This window comes from Megalobrama amblycephala, linkage group LG13 (assembly GCF_018812025.1).
Source record: "Megalobrama amblycephala isolate DHTTF-2021 linkage group LG13, ASM1881202v1, whole genome shotgun sequence".
In the NCBI taxonomy this organism is placed as follows: Eukaryota; Metazoa; Chordata; class Actinopteri; order Cypriniformes; family Xenocyprididae; genus Megalobrama; species Megalobrama amblycephala.
Window position 1 is genome coordinate 27,617,011 of NC_063056.1, and position 21,774 is coordinate 27,638,784.

The following is a 21,774-nucleotide window of genomic DNA, read 5'->3' on the forward strand; positions in this document are numbered from 1 at the left end:
AAATAACTCAACACACAGCCATTAATGTCTAAACTGCTGGCCACAAAAGTGAGTACACCCTAGGGCTGGGCGATATATCGCATGCGATTGTCACACGCATTTCGTCAGTAAAGCCGGTACCTCGATTACCGCTAAATCGCCATCACCTGCTTTCAAATGGAGCGGCATTTAATAAAAGAGCCGTAGATCACTGATAAGCTACGCAATATCGCGTTCATTATCGAAGGCATCTGCGATAATGAACGCGATATTGCGTAGCTTATCAGTGAGCTACGGTTCTGCCTATTAAATGCCGCTCCATTTGAAAGCAGGTGATGGCGATTTAGCGGTAATCAGGGAACTGGCTTTACTGACGAAATGCGCGTGACAATCGCATGCGATATATCGCCCAGCCCTAGTACACCCCTAAGTAAAAATGTCCAAATTGGGCCCAGTTAGCCATTTTCTCTCCACGAGGACTCGTTAGTGTTACAAGGTCTCAGGTGTGAATGGGAGGTGTGTTAAATTTGGTGTTAAGACTCTCACTGGTCACTGGAAGTTCAACATGGCACCTCATGGCAAAGAACTCTCTGAGGATCTGAAAAAAAGAATTGTTGCTCTACATAAAGATGGCGTAGGCTATAAGAAGATTGCCAAGACCCTGAAACTGAGCTGCAGCACGCTGGCCAAGACCATACAGCGGTTTAACAGGACAGGTTCCACTCAGAACAGGCCTCGCCATGGTCGACCAAAGAAGCTGAGTGCACGTGCTCAGCGTCATATCCAGAGGTTGTGTTTGGGAAATAGACATATGAGTGCTGCCAGCATTGCTGCAGGGGTTGAAGAGGTGGGGGGTCAGCCTGTCATACGCCAAACCATACGCCGCACACTGTGTCACATTGGTCTACATGGCTGTCGTCCCAGAAGGAAGCCTCTTCTAATGATGATGCACAAGAAAGCCTGCAAACAGTTTGCTGAAGACAAGCAGACTAAAGACGTGGATTACTGGAACCATGTCCTGTGTTCTGATGAGACCAAGATAAACTTATTTGGTTCAGATGGTGTGTAGCGGCAACCAGGGGAGGAGTACAAAGAAGTGTGTCTTGCCTACAGTCAAGCCTGTGCTTTAGTCAATGATGAGCCAGAAACACTGATGTTCTGCTGCATGTTGCAGTTACATTAGCTTATGCATGTGCTGTTGTCAGCTAATGACTTACTGCAAGAGATTTGCATTTTAAAGAAAAGGTTTTATAATAATAATCCAAAAAATACCTGTAAAGAGCTTTTTTTTTAAGACATTCAAGAAAAATGTGTTTTTGTTTGAACAGCCACTTTTGTTAGTCAATTTATCTCTAATTTTCAATTAAATTTTTTGACAAGGGCAGCAGGCACATTCTGAGAACATTTCCAAGTATAATATGGTTCCCTAAACATTCCCAGAATGTCCTGAATGTTCCCTGATGGTCCACCAAATAACATCCCTCAAACCTTAAAAGAACTCCACATCGTGACCGTCTCTGAACATTCTAGGAACATTACTAGACAACGTCCTTAAAACCAGTGGGGACGTTCTGAGAATGTTCTGGGAATGTAAAATTTCTAGCGGGGAAAGGCCAAATTCCCCTTTGATGCACAAGCTATGAAAACCCCTTCTAATACACAACATGGGTCAAAAATGACCCGTATTCATTTAATTTCCTATGCTATTTCAATCTTGGCTGAGTGTTTCTTTGCTGAATCTTTGATGTATTTTATCATTTATTTATTCCAGGTATTCCTTAAATATCTTGTTTTTGATTTTCACGAATCATTATGTTTAATTTTTCTTTCGTACTTTATAAACAAAAACAGTTTTTGTCAATTGTACACAATTTTACACACATGGGTCAAAAATGACCGATATAGAAACCTTTGCATATTTACTGCAGAAAACTATTCATCCACCACACATTTCACGTCTCAACATGGCTGCATTTGTATATTTGATGGATGTAAGTATATTTCATATAATAGGCTATATATTATATTTCATCTTTTTTATTTTTTGTCACAAATCAATGCTATCAAAACTATCAGTGTTCCTGAAAAGTAACAGTTTTGAACAAGGTTTCCGTCCAACAGTGAAAATATATAATAAGTGCATCGATCAACGGTTTGATGTGTATTTGAAAATATACTTGTGTTTTTGATTTTCTTTATCCATAAACCTGTAAACCTTTCTTTAACCTGTTAGTATGGCTGGTCCATACTATAATGGTTGAAATGGTTGTAGAGATGCTGCAAAACAGGATGAGGCAATTCTTAGTCCTGATTCAGAGTATGAAATATCTGATGCTGACCTAGACTTAAAAAAAGCTGAAAGTATACTTTGCTCACAGTCAAACGCAATTTAACCTGCACATACAAAGTTACAGAAATCTGGCGGAAATTAAAAAAAGTTACAAAAAATCTTTATGCTGACCCTCGTGTACGCGAAAAAGTGAAGTACTGTATACTTTGGCCTTTAGAAAGGTAACGACACACACACAAAAAAAATAATTCAAAAAGTAAGGAAGGAAACATTTAAATAAGGATTTGTTTATTGAGGAATACCTGGAATAATGAATGGTGAAATTAATTTCTTGTAATATATGCAATATAGAAAATAATAACTCATTCAGGTCACTTTAGACCCATGTTGTATATGTCCAAAACTGTTACTTTTCAGGAACACTGACAGACATAAAGGATGACCAATAGCATTGATTTATGACACACACACACACACACAAAAAGAAATATAATACATAGCCTAATATATGAAATATAATATGACTTACATACATCCATCAAATATACAAAAGCAGCCATGTTGAGATGTGAAATGTGTGGCAGATGAACAGTTGTCTGCAGTAAATATGTTCCTACTTGCAAAAATTTGCAAATATTAAAGATTTCTATATGGGTAATTTTTGACCCATGTGTGTAAAATTGATGTAGAAATAACAAAACCTGTGTTTGTTTGTTTATAAAGTGAGAAAGAAAAATAAACATAATGATTTGAAAAAAATCAAAAACAAGATATTTAATGAACACCTGAAATAAAATACATTTCTTTAAAATATTCAGCAAAGAAACACTTCAAGATTGAAATAACTTAGGAAATGAATATGGGTCATTTTTGACCCATGTTATGTATTAGAAGTGTAGTAATACAAAAATTATTTTTATTCAAAAAGTAAGAAAGAAAAAATGAAAATGAGGATTTGTGATGATCAAAAACAAGTTAATTGAGGAGTACCTGGAATACTGAATTATGAAATTAATTTCTTGCAAAGATATAGAAAATAAAAAGTCAGGTCATTTTTGACCCATGTTGTGCATCAAAGGGTTAATCATTCATCACAATCAGTAAAATCAAAGAATATATTTCTGATGTGCAGCAAACGATTGTTGAGATTCACAAAATATAAAATGGCTATAATAAAAAAGCTAACGCATTGAAAATCCCCATTTCCACTGTCATGGCAATAGTTAAGAAGTTCCAATCAACTAAAGATGTCACAAATCTGCCTGGAAGAGGATGTGTGTCTAAATCGTCTTAATGTGTGTTGAGGAGGAAAGTTTGAGTGGACAAAGACTCTCCAAGGATCACAGCTCGAGAATTGCAGAGATTAGTTGAGTCTCAGAAAACCTAAAAAAAAAAAATTAGCAAACATCACCTATATCACCAGATGTTGTTCGGGAGGGTTTCAAGAAAAGTCCTCTGCTCTCATCCAGAAACAATCTCCAGCATATTCAGTTGTCAGACAAGTCTGGAACTTCAAACAGGACCGGCTTCTGTGAAACTAAAAAAAACAAGCTTTTTGGCAGTAAACCCATAAGATGGGTTTGGTGCACACATGGATAAAAAGTACCCCATGCCCACAGTTAAATATACTGCTGGATATTTAATGCTGTGGGCCTATTTTCTGCTGGAGGTCCTGGACATCTTGTTCAGATACATGGTATCATGGATTCTATCAAATACTAACAGATAAAAATCAAAACCTGACCGCTTCTGCTAGAAATCCAATAATGGGCCGTGGTTGGATCTTCCATCAGGACAATGATCCAAAACAAACATCAAAACCAACACAAAATTGTGTCTCTGAGCACTAAATGAAACTTCTGCCATGACCATCCCAGTTCCCTGACCTGAACCCTAAAGAAAATGAGTGGAGTGAATTGATGAGAAGAAGCACCAACATGGAGCTGGGAATCTGAAGGATCTGGAGAGATTCTGTATGAAGGAATGATCTCTGATCTCTTGTCAGGTGTTCTCCAAACTCATCAGGCATTATAGGTGAAGACTCAGAGCTGTTATCTTGGGAAACGGATATTGCAGTAATTGTGGCCAACGTGAACTAGAGAAAAACATTTATTTCATAATGAGCTTTTCCCCCCATTTTCAATTGTTTTTCTTAAATGAAAGGTTAAAATTTTTTGATTTTTTTAAATGAAAGATCAAAAGGATAAATAATGCAGTTTTATTTTCACAGCCACCTTCGCTCATATTTACCAAGGGTGCCAATATTTGGGGAGGGCACTGTTTGATATATATATATATATATATATATATATATATGTATATATGTGGGGGGGGTGATGATGATAAACATCGGTCAACGAATATATACAAACCTCTTCCGCAAGCTCAATCGTGCTGCGTAACACGAGAATGAACCAATGAACCTCACTGGTTCTAGCACGTGTCAAGCAAACATGCTTGAGCTTCTGTTTACCACAACTGATGTGAGTTGATGAATGTGAATAAAAGCCTAAATTCAAACTGTTCATCATATAAAGCAATTGTGTCTCTTCAGAAAATTAGGACTAAACCATTCAATTATGGATTAGTTTTACTATCTCTTTATGAATTTTTTTAAAACGTCAATGTCTATGGAGGTACAGAAAGCCCTCAGATTTCATCAAAAAGATCTTCATTTGTGTTCCGAAGATGAACGAAAGTCTTACGGGTTTGGAACCACATGAGGTCAGTAATTAATGACAGAATTTTCATTTTTGTGTGAACAAACCCTTTAAGGATGGCTGGTCTTTTTGATGGTTTTAGAGGGAGTTACAGTTTTGAGGCACTTTTCAACCAGGAAACCAGCTAGCCAAAGACCAACAAACAACCTTAAGCTGGTTTCTGCAGGAAATTGCAGGGGAAATTATTTTCTGTAATTGTGCTGAACAAACTTGTGGCAGTAATCTATAATTATACAATTAGTGTAATTGTATAGTACACTTAGTTCTATAATTAAACTACTTAAGAACTAAACACATGCCAGAACCCTTTGGTTTGCTTTGAATTTTATCTACAGAGTTAATAACACAAAATGATTAATAAAGTAATATGGATAGATATATATGTGTATGAACAGGGCTACACACTTCACTTAATGAGTTTATACGTGTGTAAAAAGGCTCATAGTGCAAACACGCTGATGACACTGTAAGAACCTGACAGAGACAAACTTCCCCTTTAAGAGTCTGTCCCTTTAAAAAACTTCACCTGGACACACCTGAACTTCCGCTACGGGACTTTCATTTCAATAGAGGAAAAACAATCCTGAAAAGAAAATATCCTGCGTTGAAATCTGGGTAAGCACATTAGAAAGTTTTACTGTTTTACTTCACATGATAAATGTTCCACAAGCCGTGTCGCTGCAGTGCGTTTTACCGTTTCGACTGTTTTGACGTGTTAAATACACTTATTTTGGCCTGGTTAAGGAAACTTCATCTTGTCATTATTAAAATAAGCTCGGTGCACACAATGAAGATAATATGTGTCCTGTAGACAATAACAGCATGAGAATGGCCTAAGTGCTGTCGTTTAGAGTTATTATGTGGTTCTTCTGAACTCGCTCTGTTTATGTGATCATGTGTCCATGTTGTTTTGAGGCCTCGCTCACGTTGTCTCAGTTTTTCATCTGCGAACTAACTTAATCGGGCTAAATACGAGAGTAACGTATAGTGACACTAATTATTCTGGCTTAAATGTCGTATGACCTAATTTCATGCTAAATAAATATTCTATTGGCTTAATAAATTGGGGAACTCCGCTTCCTTTTACGACTTTGATAGCTTATTTATAGTTTTTTTTTTTTTTTTTTTTAATTTAACTATTTAGCCAACTTTTTTCACAACCACTACTATCACTTTGTTTTATAGAAATCATAGGCCTGGTTTCACAGACAGGGCATAGATTAAGCCAGGAGTAGTTAAATTAGGACATTTAAGTAGCTTTTTTAAAACGTGCCTTAGAGGGGAAAAAAAACAAAAAAACATTGTGTGACATATTTTAAGATATTGCTTTCAAAGCTTTCAATTAAGACAGCTCAAACATGCATTTTAGTCTGGGAATAGGCTTAAAGGGATATTTCATCCAAAAATGAAAATTCTCATTATTTACTCACCCTCAAGTTGTTCCAAACCTGTATGATTTTTTTCTTTTTTCTTTTTTTTTTGCTGAACACAAAAAAAGATATTTTGAAGAATATGGGTGACATCCATAGTGTAGAAAACACATACTGTGAAAGTCAATGGGGCCCATTAACTATTTGGTTTCTGACATTTTTCAAAATATCATCTTTTGTGTTCAGCAGAAGAAAGAAATGTATACAGGTTTGGAACAACTTGAAGGTAAGTAAATAATGACAGAATTTTCATTTTTGGGTGAACTATTCCTTTAAACCTTGTCTGTGAAACCCGGTATTCTATTGATTTGTCCTACCTTGTCAGATTTAGTCTCTTCCCATTAAAATGGCAGGTAGCACAATTTGACAGCGAAAAATGCTACCTATCAGATTCAGCTACCAGCATCATGTTCATGTGGTTTGAAGCTTTATTAACATCCATACCTAATCGACTTGGGTAAAGTTGGTTTTATATTCGCACATTCGGACTTCTGATAAATTCAAACTTTCCAATAAATGTGCAATAAATTAATGTTTGCGAATTTTAAGCAGCGACATGATATTGACAACCAACAATTGTCAACTTACAACATTTTTCACAGTCGATCAAAATAGGCAAGTATTGTTTTAATGGCATATTTACTTGTGAATGTCCACTGAATGTCCAATGTAGTGTGATTAACAAGGCTATTGAATACGGATGTCCGAATGTGTGAATATAAAACCAACTTTACCCAAGTACCTACCCCTACCCTGAATTTACCCTAAAACAATGCTTCTTAAAAATACAATAGGCAATATTTTTGTGCGCATGTGCAGTTAGCCCTGATTGGACAATTTGGCAGGTAGGATGAAATGTCAGGACATAGTTACTTTAATTTGACTTTGTTAATGATCCATGAATTTAATAAATGTGGTTTTTATAGTCTTGACTAAAAATATCACAGTTTTAACTATAGAGCTACTTTATGTATTATAATAAGAACTGAGGTAAATTTTCAAGGTGATACTAGCTTATCTATTTTATTTTCATGTATTTATTTACAAGGGAATATAATAATGTAATCTTGTGGTTCAGACAGTAGACTGAAGTTAGAGTCTTTGTTTGGGTAAGTTCTTGCTCTGCTTTGTTGTAATATGAATACATTTCATAATTTATTCTCCCTATAATTCATTACGAATTAGTTCCTGTAGGAGATTACCTTTCACAGAATTTAAACCTCTTACAAAATTACTCAGGCTTTTTCCAGCTTCTCCATTTCTTTCACTGCCAGAATTTCTGTATTCAGGACGAGGGACAATGGACACGGGCCCTCCTGAACCAGCAGTGGTGCTCCAAACCCCTGAATGGGTAGCAGATGTGGACAAGTTAACAAAGGATGTGAACAGCAATGAGGTGAAGGAGGAGGAAGAGGAAATGATCAAGTCTGCAAATATGGAATCCAGTACCCTACCATGGACTGAGAATAAACCTGAACCACAGATTCTGCCAGTCCAGGATGGAGAGAGCACAAGCATGAGATCAGATTGCATCTCGCTCCGGGGCGGAGTGAGTCGGACTGAGAGTGAGAGGGAGGAGTTTGGGATGGGAGAGAAGAGGAAGACAGGTGAAGAATGGAGAGAAATGAAGATGGGGAAAGAGAGCATTTCTGACTTTGAGCTGAGAAATGGAGTGAAAAGCACCTTTTCAGAAATAGAGGTGGAGGAGATGAACATAATGCCAGAGAACGCAGCCCGAGTCTTCAGCCCCAGCGTCACCATCCTGCGCTCCACCAGCCAGCAGGAGGATGCAAACCAGTGGAGAGATGATGAAGAACAGAGAAGCCCCTTCCTCGGGACGCATGGGACACATGGAACACCACTAGAAGACTATTACCACGACTGGCCAATCACATCCAAACCACGGTGCTGTAAGTTAAATCATTAAGTCATGAAGTGTTTCCTAACTGTATCAGCCCAATATAGGGTGATATGCATTACTGTAGCTCAAACAACAGCATGGCGCTAGCAACGGCAAGGTCATAGGTTCAATTCCCAGGAATGCATGAATTGGTAAAATGTATGTCTTGAATGCAATTCATTCTTAAGAATAAAGGTTCTGTATTAACATTGATGTTTCCATGTGAACCTTAAACATTCATGGGACCTTTCCATTGCACAAAAGGTTCTTTAAATTATTCAAATGTTCTTCACACTAAGAAAACTGTTCACTGAAAGGTTATGTATGATAAGAACCAAAAAATGGTTCTTCTGTGGCTGCAAAAAATAAAATAAAATAAATAAATAGAACCTTTATTTGTAAGAGTGTTGGAAAAAAGCATGAAAATCTTAAATTTAAATATAAAAATTATATTGGTTATTTAATGCATACACAGTTCAAATATGGTCTTTGCCAAATCTCAAAATGAATATGTATTTTTGGATATTCATTTATACTGTATATTATGTCTAAAATCATTTGTTGCATGTAACTGACTTTATTTTTATTTTTAATTTATTTACATACCGGAATGTTAATATTGCATCCCTGACTTTTATCAATTGTATGTAAAATCTTACCAAAACAGCCCTAAAAAGGAATGGCAGAGGGCTGTAAGACAGGAATTTTTTTTTTTTTTTTTTTTTTAAATGTACTTTTACAAAAGCATGTAAGGTTTAATATTTTTTGTTTTGTTTTTCTCTTTCTCCCAGGTGACTTTGGTGGATCTAGTCGTGATGCTCTTAAACTGGGTGCGTCCATGTTCACGTCAGCTTTGATCTTCCCCTTGTTGGTGTGGGGAGGGTACGTCTTCCTGCCCTTTGATGCCCCTCTGCTTGACAGTGCCCCCCTAAGGCTGGTCTACACACTGCGCTGCTCTGTTTTTGCGGTCATACCTATTGTCCTTGGTAAGCAGGAGGCTCCCAGATGAATACAGGGCTGTTGTAACTCTATTAAGATGACGTGACATTGATAGATACAGCATATCTTTGTGTTCATTCATCCGTACATTCATTCAGAGCTGTTTTGAAACTGTTTTTCTATCCACTCTTAGGTATGTTGGTACTAGGTGTGTCTCGTCTGTGGTATCGTTCCTTGAAGCCACGGTTTGAGGGGGAGAGAGAAGTTAAGCAGGTGGCAGTTCACCAGCGCTATGTGGAGGATTCTGTCTCCCTCTTCCTCCTTTACTTCCTCCAACTGGCTGTCATGGCTGCTTACCTGAATCAGGATCTGCTGAAACTAATTCCTCTTCTCACCATCGTCTTTGCCTTTGGCAGGTACAGAATCCCTCATTAAACTTCCTTCTTAAAGAAAATCAGACTGAATCTCTGATTTAGAAAAGGCCGCAAACATGTTCTGAGACATTTCCCATATCTAGGATTGGCAATGGCTAATTCACTTATTTTTCATTTTTTGTCATGTTTATTTTGTTTTTGTTTTTTTAAAGCTAAACTTTATTTATACCAGGGTTTCTGCGGGCCTTTAAAAAGTCTTAATTCGCCCTACACAAATTAATGCCTTAAAACAGTGCAAAAAGTTGGCATTAAATGTTGCATGCATTGCAAAAAAATTAATATCTTCCTCAGTATTTATGTCCTGTATTCCAATACAAATATCTTTAAATGAAGATACGTTTATTCATACTTTCATTCATACTATTTATATAAATTAGTCAATTACTCCTCATAAACCATATAACTTACATTTTAAAAGCTAAAATCCTTAAAGGGATAGTTCACCCAAAAATGAAAATGAAATGAAATTGAAAATGTAAAGTCATCATTTACTCACCCCCAAGTCACCTGTATGAGCTTGTTTCTTCTGCTGAACATAAAAGAAGATATTTTGAAGAATGTCAGTAACCAAACAGTTGATGGACCCAATTTACTTCCATAGTATTTTTTTTTCTCCAATGGCCCCCCAACTGTTTGCTTACCCATATTCTTCAAAATATCTTCTTTTGAAAAAAGAAAAAAGAAATTCATACAGGTTTGGAGTGACTTGAGGGTGAGTAAATGACAGAATTTTCATTTTTGGGTGAATTATCCATTTAAAGTTGGTTATTCAGTCAATACATTAGGCTTATAGTAGAAATAATAGTTTAAAAAGTGAAAAGAAGCAGGGTTTTTTGACAAGAGACATGTGTTTTAGCGTATCTGTTTTGCAGTTCCGATCATTTAAAACGGCTAAACTCTGGGAAAGTTTTCTCTCCAAGGATCCAATAAGCGAATCCATTCAAGCAGTCAGTCCAAAACTGCGCTAATGCAAAAACCCCAGCCGATTACAGCAGAGAGACTAGAGACTCGTGTCTAGTTTTCAAAAATTATTCATTCCAGTGTGTATTTAGCATTAAAAACAACCTCTTTCATATTCAGAGATTTTTCTCTGTTATTATGTTTCTCAGCCGTGCCAGTGCTGAATGAAATACAGTCTGGTCAAAACATGAGCATTTTAAAAGGGGGTTTTTTTATGTTCTGGAATGTTTTCCATGTGCGCTTTGGTTTGCACATTAGTTTTGAATCATTTGGGTATAAGGTGTCATTTTGAAGTCTCCATGTGTCCTTTTCAGTTTTTAATTTCATTTTTATCCCAGATATTCATTGTGTATTAACAATATTTTTATTATATTATTTAATTGTGTGTGTCTTTGTGTCTATCGCAGGCTGCTGTACTGGGTTGCAGCATCGTGTGGCAGCAGTTTGAGAGGTGTTGGCTTTGGGTTCTCGTTTCTGCCGATGCTGGCTATGCTGGTGGCCAACCTCTACTTCATCTTCCTTTCCGACTCCGCAGGCTCCATTTTCGCCCCGGACATCCCAGAGTCACCTGTTCCTCAAACCAAACAGAGGTTCTGGGGCTAAACAAACAACATCTGGCACCTCTGCTACTGCCAAATGTAGACCAGATCTCTGTAGGCTTAGAGCCAACTTAAATTGGACTACAAGACTTTTGTGTCAGAGAATGTTTAATCAAACTGTGATTTCATTTTTCACTCCTATTCTTTGCTTTCCTGATTACTTCTATATCATGACAGGAGAGTCAAACTCGCCAGAACTCCAGTCAAGGGAGAGAGAGGAGGGGTGGAACGAAGGAGGGAATCTGTTTTGGTTTTGTTTTTTGTTCTAGAACTAACTTTTAAATAGAAGTTGTGTAGTGAAACTTTAAACGCTAAACCTCGAATTAAAATGAACTACCCTTTAGTACAGCCAAACATGAACAAGCAGGTGTAGAATAAGCTTCTTCATCAATCTCAAGAGCTCCACATGGTTCAAACTCATCTATTTTAAGATGTGAATGTCAACAAGAAGACAACAAAATTCCAAATATTTATTCCACAAGTATGTGTTTTTTTTTTTTTAAGTTGGTTAGGCATTGTTTGCTTATTCAAGTCTAAAATATTGTGTGGTGTGTGAAGTTAGTGGCTTGCCCAAACTTGTAATTTTCCACAGCCACTCCTTTATCTCCCTTTACTAATTTAAGGGCAGTGTGATGTTTACTTTGTGCAAAGTGTAGACATGCATTTTTAACAGATTTGTAAAAAGGTATAGAAAGTTCTAACTATAGTTATCTCTGTAAAGAGCTTGTTATTAAATGGTTATAATTAAATCAAAGCTGCAATGACATTAAAAAACCTGTTTAGCGCAAATGACTGTATTAAGCTGGAAGTATTTCCTGTTATATTTTCATAAAGATTTTTTTAAACAGAACCAGTCTTGACTATCTTTTCTTTGAGTGACTTTTTGTGCATAAATTAAATATAAAAACGCAGTTCAGTGTTTGTGACGGTGGTCCTCTCTAACCTGTTCAACAAGTCCTTGGCTGTGTCCGAAAACTGGAAAATGCTGCCTTCTGAGGACACATTTCAAGGAAGTAAGGCATCAAGGCACGTCCGAATCCAATGTTAGCTTCACTTCCTGTCTCATGAGATACCTTCCTTAGATCGATTTTTGAAGGAAGCATGGATGTATCCATAGGATGTATCCTTAGCTGCCTTTGATATCCCGCAATCCTGTGCTTTCTATTCTTTGACAGTTGAGCTAGAAAAATAAAGATGGCGTCCGAAAGTTGCGTTTGCTGCTCAGTTTTTGTATAAATGTACAATTTTGACCAACATATTTCAATTTTGATATAATTTCTATCGAGAAATGACTACTGTAATAATTAAATATTTGTTTAGTTCTCACCAAAGCTCGCGCTATATTGCTGTAGATCATTAAACTGTTACGCTGCCTCAGAAGTCTGTCCGAAATCAGTTTCGTGAGGTACCTTCATGCACAAACACTGCCGTACAAGTCATTCTCTTATAAGACAGCGAGGCAGCAAGACAGCTACCTAGGTTTTCGGACGCAGCCCTTGTATAAGTTTTGTCGGAGGGCAAAAAATATTTCCTACTACCTGTTGTCATTTGACAGTTCGAATACATGGAAAGTTGACGGCAGACCACCAACACTTTAATGATAATACATTTATTTCATACTGTATAAGTCTGAGTCAGAATGTCATCCCAAGGGCGAAGGAAACACAGCGCTTGTCTGTTTCGAGTGAGGGAAAACTGCCCATTTCAAAAGCTAAGGAGAAACATGTGCAATGGTAAGAAGACCGATGACAACTTGATTTATCAACTGTTGTTTTATTCATGCAAGCAATTAAATCCCACCATAATAATTAAAAATGTGCTCTTGAGTTGTTTTGAAGGGATAAAGTTATGGTTTGGTATGCAAGATATTTATCGCAATATAAGTCTGCTTTTACCCTCGACGATCGTTTTGTCACTTGTGCATTTAGTTGTTTTGTTTTGTTGAATTGCTTACGAGTAATTTATTTGTTCATTGTACCAGCTGCCTATCGGAAGTTGGAAATCAAGTTATGTAACACTTGTTTTATCAACCACATTGAACAGACTCCAGGAGCACGCTAGTGCCCACTGGAGGCCAATGGCGAACGTGTGAAACCCCGCCTCAGGCAGGACCCTCCGTGTCAGACTCCAACAGAGCCGTCGACGTCGAGACCTTCTCGAAACCCCCACAGTCTGCTTCACATCTGCAAGAGTTCTCCGGTCAGCGTGAATGTAACAATTTAGTTTGCAACAACTAGCAGTTTACGTGATTAACGTCAGCAAAAAAATTTAAAAAGTGCTGTTTGTAATCTTTTAATACGTTGTTTACATTTTAATAAATGTTAATTCAATATAGCATTTATATATAATATTAACATTTAAATCTAGTACTTCAATGTACATTTAAATACATTAAAAAACATTTAAATATTTATTTATATTAAGCTAGAGAGAGAGACCTTAATATTGTCCAGTTTTATTGCATTTGATGATCAAATCAACTAACAGCTAGGAACTAACAGCTTTTCTGTTTTTAAATGACTTTTAACTAATTGGTCCCAAAAATGTGACCATGCATGGTATTATTAAAGCTATTGTTCCCCGTCCATCTGAACAGCCATGGACACAGATATGGATCCACCAACTGGTTCGAGTTACACAGTATCAGACGATCCAGGACCTTCCAACTTCAGCCTCATTAACCACCAATGCCGCCTGTCTTCCAACAATACAATCATGGGTAAGAGACTCAGACCTTGGCTCTGGCAGTGATGTAAAGTGATCAATTTAAATGCCCGATACATATTTTGTAAAGGTTCATTTTTTATGCTTTATCCTATTTTCTGTCAGATCTGGACAGTGGAGTGGACCCAGAGACAGGAGAGCGAGCCCAGGGGTGACATCCTCATCCCTCTCTCATGATCACAAATCTATGGCATTCTGTCAAGTGTGAATGCTGGATATTGCAACCCATGATTGATAGTCTGGGTAAATTTGAATGTAATTTGTCTCTAGGCAAGCACTGCAGACAGATTCAATACTCGTGGCGATAATGACGATTAGGTCTGAGTGCCATTCTGTGACACGAATGCTTAATTTCTGCATTTGAAATATTGTCAAATAACGTGCAACCTATGCAGACTTGCAGATTAACTGATCTTCATGTCATTTATTGGTGCTCTTCCCTTCTAGATGATTTGAAGTTAGGGGAATCTGAACACTTGAATTTTCTTTATCAGTACAAAACTACAGTAAAAAAAAAAAAAAAATCAAGAGTACAATATATTTTAAGGGTTATGATTCAGAAAGAACTGTAATTGATTCAATGGTTACGCATTTAGAATGTCCACTTTAGACATTCTACTAACTATAACTTTTCAACTACGTCAACTCACTCAGAGTACTGTTAGGTTAGGGTTAGTAGAAAAAGTCGACATGTTACTTATAGTTAATAGAATATCTATTGGGGAACAATCAAAATAAAGTGTTTGCAGATATTAAGCAGCCAGTCTACTAATAATATGCTAATGACTGCTAGTTGACACATAGTTGCAAGGTTACTTATAATTAATAGAATGTCTAAAGTGGACCAACAAAATAAAGTGTAACCTATTCAACTGTTCTATTTCAATGTTTTTATTGTACATTCTTTTACAGCTCCGTTGCTAACATATTGTAAATGCTGTGTTTGGTAGCAAAAATCATCCATAAATGTTTTCAAAACAGTGTTTCTATTAATGTCTGGTGCCTCAATATTTGTTGACAAAATATCTGCATTAAATATTAAATGCACTAACCAAGAGTTACAGCATCTAATAAAGTTAGACAACATACTTTCACATTAGCTGTTAATGTTCATTTCCACATGTTTTAAATATTCGTAGCATTTGTATTAATATATCATGAATGAATAGTATATTTATATGAACCTGCATTAATGTAGTAAACTTTGTTAATTGTCAGTTCATGATAACTAATGCTATCAAATTTAACCTTATTGTCAGGTGTTGCATTTGGGAAAATGGTAGTTGAACTTTGATGCATATAAACTTTTGTAAACTTTTTGTCAAATAAATCTTAAAATAGTGTGGTTCTGTTTGCAAAGGTTGCAGCTTTCTTGATTTTTTTAATTGCCCTACAAATCATGGAATCATGGTAAACTACCAAGGTGTTATAAATACCTTAATTTATGTACAATTTGTAGGGGTTTCAGCACAAAGCAAAAAATTCAACACCACATGGTTAGATTTTGAAATTTATCAACGATTGAAATTTATCACCGGTAGGAAATACAAAGTAACGATACCAGCAAAGTGAAGCACAGAGATACTAGCACAAACACATCCTAATCCAATCCAGAGTTGTTTCTTTTGCCAGAGGAGACAAAAATGAGTGAGAAGAGCTTCTGGCCTAATGACATAAAGCAACAGTGCAAATGGCTTTCTGATGAGAACATTGTGTTGGAGAATGGTGTTTTGCACAGATAAATGCTTGTGTATATTTGCTCTTCATTTGCTGCATAACTGTCCTTTCTGTACTCTTGTTCCTTCATCCTCTGTATCTCCTGTTCCCTCTACTGTTCCTCCATCGGCGCTCCACCCGACTGGTTATCTCCCTTCTTCTTGTGACCAGAAACAATGTCATCAATGCGCAGTAACAGGACGGCCGTCTAAATGATAAGGAGAGAAAATTTGTTAAGTCATATAAAAAAAACATTCCTCCAGGTGTTTAGAATCAAGGTATTTTTTTTTAATCAACAGTTAAGGACCTTAAGTTTAAGACCTGTACAAATAAAATTAGTAACACATGAGCATGTCTAACATACTAAATCATCATTTAAAGGGGTCATATATTTGTTGCACTGGTTATGTTCCCCAATGATGGTGGCTCTGAAATAATCATTAGGTTATTCAATTAATCGACCCCTGTATGCAAAACATTGGGCATTATATGGAGGCAAGATGAAAAGAAAATGCCACTGAAAGATTTCTGAAGACAAAATTACATTCATATAATGCTGAAGCAGCATTGTGTTTTTACTTTGATTCAAGTGCTGCAAGTTTCAGTCTTTTGAAGATTAATAATCACATGTCCTCTTGAAATAATAATTAAGATTTTTCTTATACCATTTAAGACCCTTTGTGGCCTTAAAGGTTTAGTTCACCCAAAAATTCTTCAGTCAAACACAATCATTATATTAAAAAATATTCTGGTTCTTTCAAGCTTTATAATGGGAGTGAATGGTAACCGGTATTTTGAAGCCCAAAAAAGCACATCCATCCATCAAATAGGGATATTTTTCTTACAAAATGCATCGCTTCACTTCACTTCACTTCAGAAGGCCTTTATTAATCCCCTGGAGTCATGGATTACTTTTATGAAGGATGGATGTGCTTTTTTGGACTTCAAAATCTCGGTTACTATTCACTCCCATTATAAAATTTAAAAAAGAAAGTCATATACAACTAGGATGTCTTGAGGGTAAGTAAATTATGGAATAATTTTTATTTTTGTTGTGAACCCTTTAAATTTGATAAAACTGAATTTAAGACTTAAGGACCTGCAGTGACCCTGTTCAAGCAGATTTTTCTGTTTGTCTTTACCTCCACTGCAGTTTTGTAGGTTTGAGCCTTAACTGCCAGCGGTTCACAGATCCCCAGCTGCTCCATATCAGCAAGAGTTCCTGTCTCTCCATTGACACCCCATGAGGTGTTGCCCTCCTGAGTGTGCTTGGCCTGGAAAAGAGACAGAGACGTCAGAAACACTTTAATTGAGTGTCAGTTACTCAGGAGAGGCAGCAACGTGCTGACAGAAAAATGCAAGAATCTAAATGTGCGTTTTTTGAATCAACAAACCCTAAGGGAAGTGAGCACACGTATTGCTGATGCTCCACAGTTCTGGATAAGTGTGCGTGGGATGACCTCCAGGGCATGAGCCACAGCGCGGTAAGGCCACTGCTCCACACCGGTCATTGCTCGCGAACGCTCCATCAGCCGACGGGACACATCCATCTCCACTGCTCCACCGCCTGGCAACAGATGCGGGTCCAACAGGACATTACGACAGACCTGCATGGCATCCTGTAGGTTTCGCTCCACTTCCTGAGAAAGCAGAGAAGGATCATCAGTCAAATGGTGACAAGTCAATTAACCTGCGCAAAATCCCCTGGTACCAAAGAACTCTGGCTGAGCTGATCAAATATTCAACAAATGGCCTGTTGAAATATCTAAGCACCTCTTCCTGAGGGATGCTCTGACTATAGAGACCTTTGTGAGACTCTTTATAACGATTAAAACACATTCTCATTAATCTTCCTCGGAGCGCTGCACTCTCATGAATTTTTAACAATGGCCCCAGAGTTCTTATCTCTCTGGTACCCTCTTCTTGTCATCTCTCACCGCTAAGATCTCTTTGCTGGCTCCTCTTAGCAGAATGGTACAGGCTTTGGGGTCTTTACACTCTGTCACAAAGGTGAAATACTCATCGCCGATCTTCTTCACTTCAAACAGGCCTGCTCCCGTACCCACATCCTCTTCACGGAGCTCGTCCGTTCTGCTGGCAATACGTGCCCCACATGCTCTGAGAGAGACAAGCAGACGTACATTTAAAAGGGTTGCCACACTTTTTGACCAATACATTTTCATAACGTCTCCAGTAGTTTTTGATTACTGGTTCAGGGTTTTCAATCATTTTGATTCAGAACCATCAGTTGTAACTATTACATTTGTTTTGGGTAATTGAAATTAATCTAAATTAATTTAGCAAATAACTGAAATAAGTTTACATTGAAGTACTAAAACAAAAATAATTAAAGCTATATAGAAAACCAACTAAAAAAAAAATGACACGGGCACATAACCAAATTACAATCAAAACTGAAAGAAAAAAAAAATGAATAAATATAGCTGTATATAAAGACTAAAATAACAGAACTATTCATTGATGAATCATTAGTGCCGATTTGCAAAACAACTTGACCAATTCATTTAAAAGAAAGATTTTTACATTTTAAAATTTCCTATCATTTCCAGGTTTTCCCATGACCATGGGAACCTTAGAACAAAGAAAACGGTTCACTTTGTGCATGTACCTCAGGTAAAATAACCATTTATGTAATAAATTACAGAAGAAAAATAAAATATATAGACAAAAGCAGATATTTCTGCACCTTGCAATGCGGTTGTTGTCCGTCTTTCTGACGCGACGGATTGCAGTGATGTTTGCTTTCATCAGATAGTGCTGAGCCAGATCTAGAGAAATGACAAAGAAATTAACAATTCACATGTGATCTGAACGAATTATCATTCCTTCTCATAAACGCATGACTGCTCATAAGTACCAGAGATGCCCTTCTCAGTGAAGATCAGGTCAGGTTTGAGACGAATGATTTCTTCACAGATCTGCTGGATGTACTCTTCCTCCATCTGCAGGATGCGGGCAAAGTCTTCCTCACGAGTGATCTCAATATCAGTCTGACGGGGGAAAGAGAGGGTCAAAGGTTAGGGTTTTACCAAGTCTGTAAACATATTCATTGGGGATTTATGGATTCAGACAAAACCTCACCTGACTCTCACCCTTCTTGTACTCCAGAGAGCAGTCCAGCAGAACAATTCTGGGGTTCTTAATCAGCCTTCGCATACGGGGATGAGTTACATCCTTGTTTACCATCACCCCCTTCAGTACACATGAGTCCTCGATGAAGCCACCAGGCACCTATACACACACACAAACACAAAGTGCAATTTGGTACAGAGACACAGCATAACACTTGATCAGTTTAAAGCCAAGGTGAATTGCAACTTGTATAAAAAATTTTTTTTTTTTTAATTTATCCATAGGGAATTGGATCATCTATTGGTCTTTATTTTATTTTGGCTAGATCTGACTATTGTTTAAAGGGGTCATAAAATGCCATATAATGCCACTTTTACAAGATGTAAAATAAGTCTCTGATGTCCCTAGAGTGTGTATGTGAAGTTTTAGCACAAAATACCCCCTCGACTCCAAACACAACTACGCAGAATGCTTACAAAATCTTTAACACATTTTTAATAATATTTAAATAAAGGGTAAAGATGTCAAATTTCCTAGGCCAGACATCACTTTTTGCCACTACTGTATATGATATACTTTAATTTCATGTTGACTTTAAAATAAGAGAAGTAAAACCAAGAAGAAAAATTAAAAATCCTCTCCACTGTGTCCTACCTTCTCGACTTTGGCGTAATTCTTAATGTCGATCTCTTTGCGCCCGTTTTCCTCCATCTCAACAGTACGGACAGCATCCAGAGCGATGTTACAGGCCAAGGTGGACCAGCGGCTGAGCGCTTTGGTATTGATGGCGGAGTTTATTATCTTCAACATCATGTCACGATTATTCACATCTACTGGGGTGCTGAGAGAGATAAGCGGTAGAGAAACTATTAGACTCCAGAGCACAGGAACATCTCAGCCCACTACAGCCAATCATCCACCTACCAATCAAACTCGATTTAATGCTTAATGATTGAGAGCTCATACAGAACAATTAAACTGTTTGTTTGTGTGTGTGTGTGTGATTACCTGATGTCTTTGAGTATATTCAACATGTCATCCAGAGCCTGTCTGTATGCACTGATCACCACGGTAGGATGCATCTGCTGTTCCAGAAACTGCTCAGCCACAGAGAGCATCTCACCCGCTGTGCACAGAACATTACGTTAGGATTTGAGCATGTTAAATGCTATTAAAAATTAATTTGTTAACTATTTTATAAATTATCTATAAGATTTATTTATATAATAATTATATGATTTACAATATTACAGATTTTCAGTAATATTATTTTAATATTACTAAAATAGGAAAGTAATTATTCAAGTAAACATTTAATCCAACAACTAATTTTTTCTGTATATTTCTATGGTTACACAGACTCTGTACTACTGACACGCAATGAGAACACAGATGTCCCTCACCCAGAATAATGACAGAGGTGGTCCCATCTCCAACCTCCTCATCTTGTGTGCGGCTAATCTCAATCATGGACTTGGCAGCAGGGTGCTGGACCTGGATCTGAAAGCCAAAGCGAGAACATTATGTTAAAATTTAATAAATACAAAACAGACATCTTAGTTGACAAATCAGAGTTCATGATCACCTCTCTCAGAATGGCATTGCCATCATTGGTCATGACAATTCCACCCATGGGATCCAGAAGCATCTGTACACAGAGAACAAATAATTTCCTTTTTAGAGCAATATCACCTCTCACATTTCACAACAGACAATGCACCAAAACATAAATGTGGACTGAACATTAAAACCACACCTTCATCATAGCCCTTGGTCCCAGACATGTCCTGATGACATCTGCTATGGTCTGAAAAGGGAAGATGAAGCAGCAGGTTAGCGATTTTGTCCAATTTGGCATGTCAGCCAGTTGTTAAAAAAAAATAAAAAAAAATAAAAGAATAGACCCACTTTAGCCGCAGTGATGTTTCCAATCTGGACCTTACGTCCAGATTCCCTCTTGACGTTCTGACCTGTTAATAGAGCCAATGTGCATTGAATCAGCTTCTCAATCTTTTATTCAATAAGACAAGATGGTTTATAAAGCACACACTGCTTTAAAATCTAACACAAAACCAATATCTGCTATATGTCTATTCCTAAACATGAACAGGGTGCAGCTCTGGTCAGCACACCCTCTGCGCAGTTATAGGACTGCTAGCTTATTCATTACTTTAAAACCTCCGTTAGACAGAACCTATTGCCGGATAAATTTAGCAAATAACTGCGAATTGAGTAGCGTTCGTTTTATTATTGACAGTGTAACTTGTGGTAACAATTCTTAAATAATATTACTATTAATAAGCCATGTTAGCTAAGAGGCTAACACAATGACTAATCTGAACACTGTCAGACACGCGAGGCCCCCATGCCACACTAGTTAGCTTAGCATACTAGCATCGCTGCATGAATAAAACTCTTATTCAAACTGTCACCGAGTCCAGCAGTGGGTCATACGAAAGCCACAATTGCACATTTGCACAGGGAATAATGAAAAAATGCACTCACTAAGCACGAGAACCGGTCGGCCCATCATATTTGCGGCGTGGTTTAGATCACCGGTACCGGACAACGCGCACAACGGAAAGAGGAGAGGATGCACGAGGCGTGGCTGGGGATTCAGCCACACAGTAGACCAATAAGCAAACGAGACGCCTTTGACATACACTTATCTCCACCAATCAAAGAGAGCTCAGCAATGCTTGTAGGTGGGGCTAGACTGGAGCAGAACTGAAAAGTTCTCGAAAGAATCCTAGCTGTCAAGATGAATAATTCCTAGATAAAAAATAAACTTACAAATAATTAAAATGAAAATTTAAGTGTTAATTCAAAATCTACATCTTGTTAAACAATTATACTATTTTATTTATATAATATATAATAATAATAATAATAATAATAATATATATATATATATATATATATATATATATATATATATATATATATATATATATATATATATATATATATATATATATATATTATATATG

The 21,774-nt window shown here is 37.0% G+C and overlaps 2 protein-coding genes across 3 annotated transcripts; one reads left to right on the forward strand and one right to left on the reverse strand.

Annotated features, from left to right (window-relative positions):
* Positions 1 to 5,448: 5,448 nt before the first annotated feature.
* On the forward strand, positions 5,449 to 12,101 carry tmem79b (transmembrane protein 79b). 2 transcript variants are annotated; one of them, XM_048153498.1, is made up of 5 exons: positions 5,449 to 5,604; positions 7,709 to 8,329; positions 9,111 to 9,305; positions 9,452 to 9,674; positions 11,060 to 12,101. In XM_048153498.1, exons 2-5 carry the CDS (start codon positions 7,720 to 7,722, stop codon positions 11,253 to 11,255), a joined length of 1,224 nt encoding a protein of 407 aa, XP_048009455.1. In that variant the 5' UTR covers positions 5,449 to 5,604; positions 7,709 to 7,719; the 3' UTR covers positions 11,256 to 12,101. The 2 variants fall into 2 exon arrangements, with proteins under 2 accessions (XP_048009455.1, XP_048009456.1); XM_048153499.1 differs by having other exon boundaries at positions 5,454 to 5,604; positions 7,694 to 8,329.
* A 3,371-nt stretch (positions 12,102 to 15,472) lies between these two features.
* Positions 15,473 to 21,433, reverse strand: cct3 (chaperonin containing TCP1, subunit 3 (gamma)). The gene is made up of 14 exons (XM_048153115.1): positions 21,290 to 21,433; positions 20,693 to 20,754; positions 20,541 to 20,591; positions 20,370 to 20,432; positions 20,188 to 20,284; positions 19,793 to 19,910; positions 19,439 to 19,625; positions 18,794 to 18,943; positions 18,570 to 18,702; positions 18,399 to 18,480; positions 17,629 to 17,809; positions 17,086 to 17,331; positions 16,834 to 16,965; positions 15,473 to 15,899 (listed from the first exon to the last, which is right to left on the reverse strand). Exons 1-14 carry the CDS (start codon positions 21,315 to 21,317, stop codon positions 15,804 to 15,806), a joined length of 1,626 nt encoding a protein of 541 aa, XP_048009072.1. The 5' UTR covers positions 21,318 to 21,433; the 3' UTR covers positions 15,473 to 15,803.
* Between the last annotated feature and the right edge of the window lie 341 nt (positions 21,434 to 21,774).

What these genes read in the sequence shown, in the direction of transcription:
- tmem79b (XM_048153498.1), top strand. Translation starts at nt 7,720, where the DNA reads ATGGACACGGGCCCTCCTGAACCAGCAGTGGTGCTCCAAACCCCTGAA. An exon ending in GGTCATACCTATTGTCCTTG is followed by an intron (nt 9,306 to 9,451) that starts GTAAGCAGGAGG and finishes ATCCACTCTTAG; the next exon opens with GTATGTTGGTACTAGGTGTG. An exon ending in ATCGTCTTTGCCTTTGGCAG is followed by an intron (nt 9,675 to 11,059) that starts GTACAGAATCCC and finishes TGTCTATCGCAG; the next exon opens with GCTGCTGTACTGGGTTGCAG.
- cct3 (XM_048153115.1), bottom strand. Translation starts at nt 21,317, where the DNA reads ATGATGGGCCGACCGGTTCTCGTGCTTA. An exon ending in CCGACCGGTTCTCGTGCTTA is followed by an intron (nt 20,755 to 21,289) that starts GTGAGTGCATTT and finishes CTCTATTAACAG; the next exon opens with GTCAGAACGTCAAGAGGGAA. An exon ending in GACAACAACCGCATTGCAAG is followed by an intron (nt 17,810 to 18,398) that starts GTGCAGAAATAT and finishes TGTCTCTCTCAG; the next exon opens with AGCATGTGGGGCACGTATTG.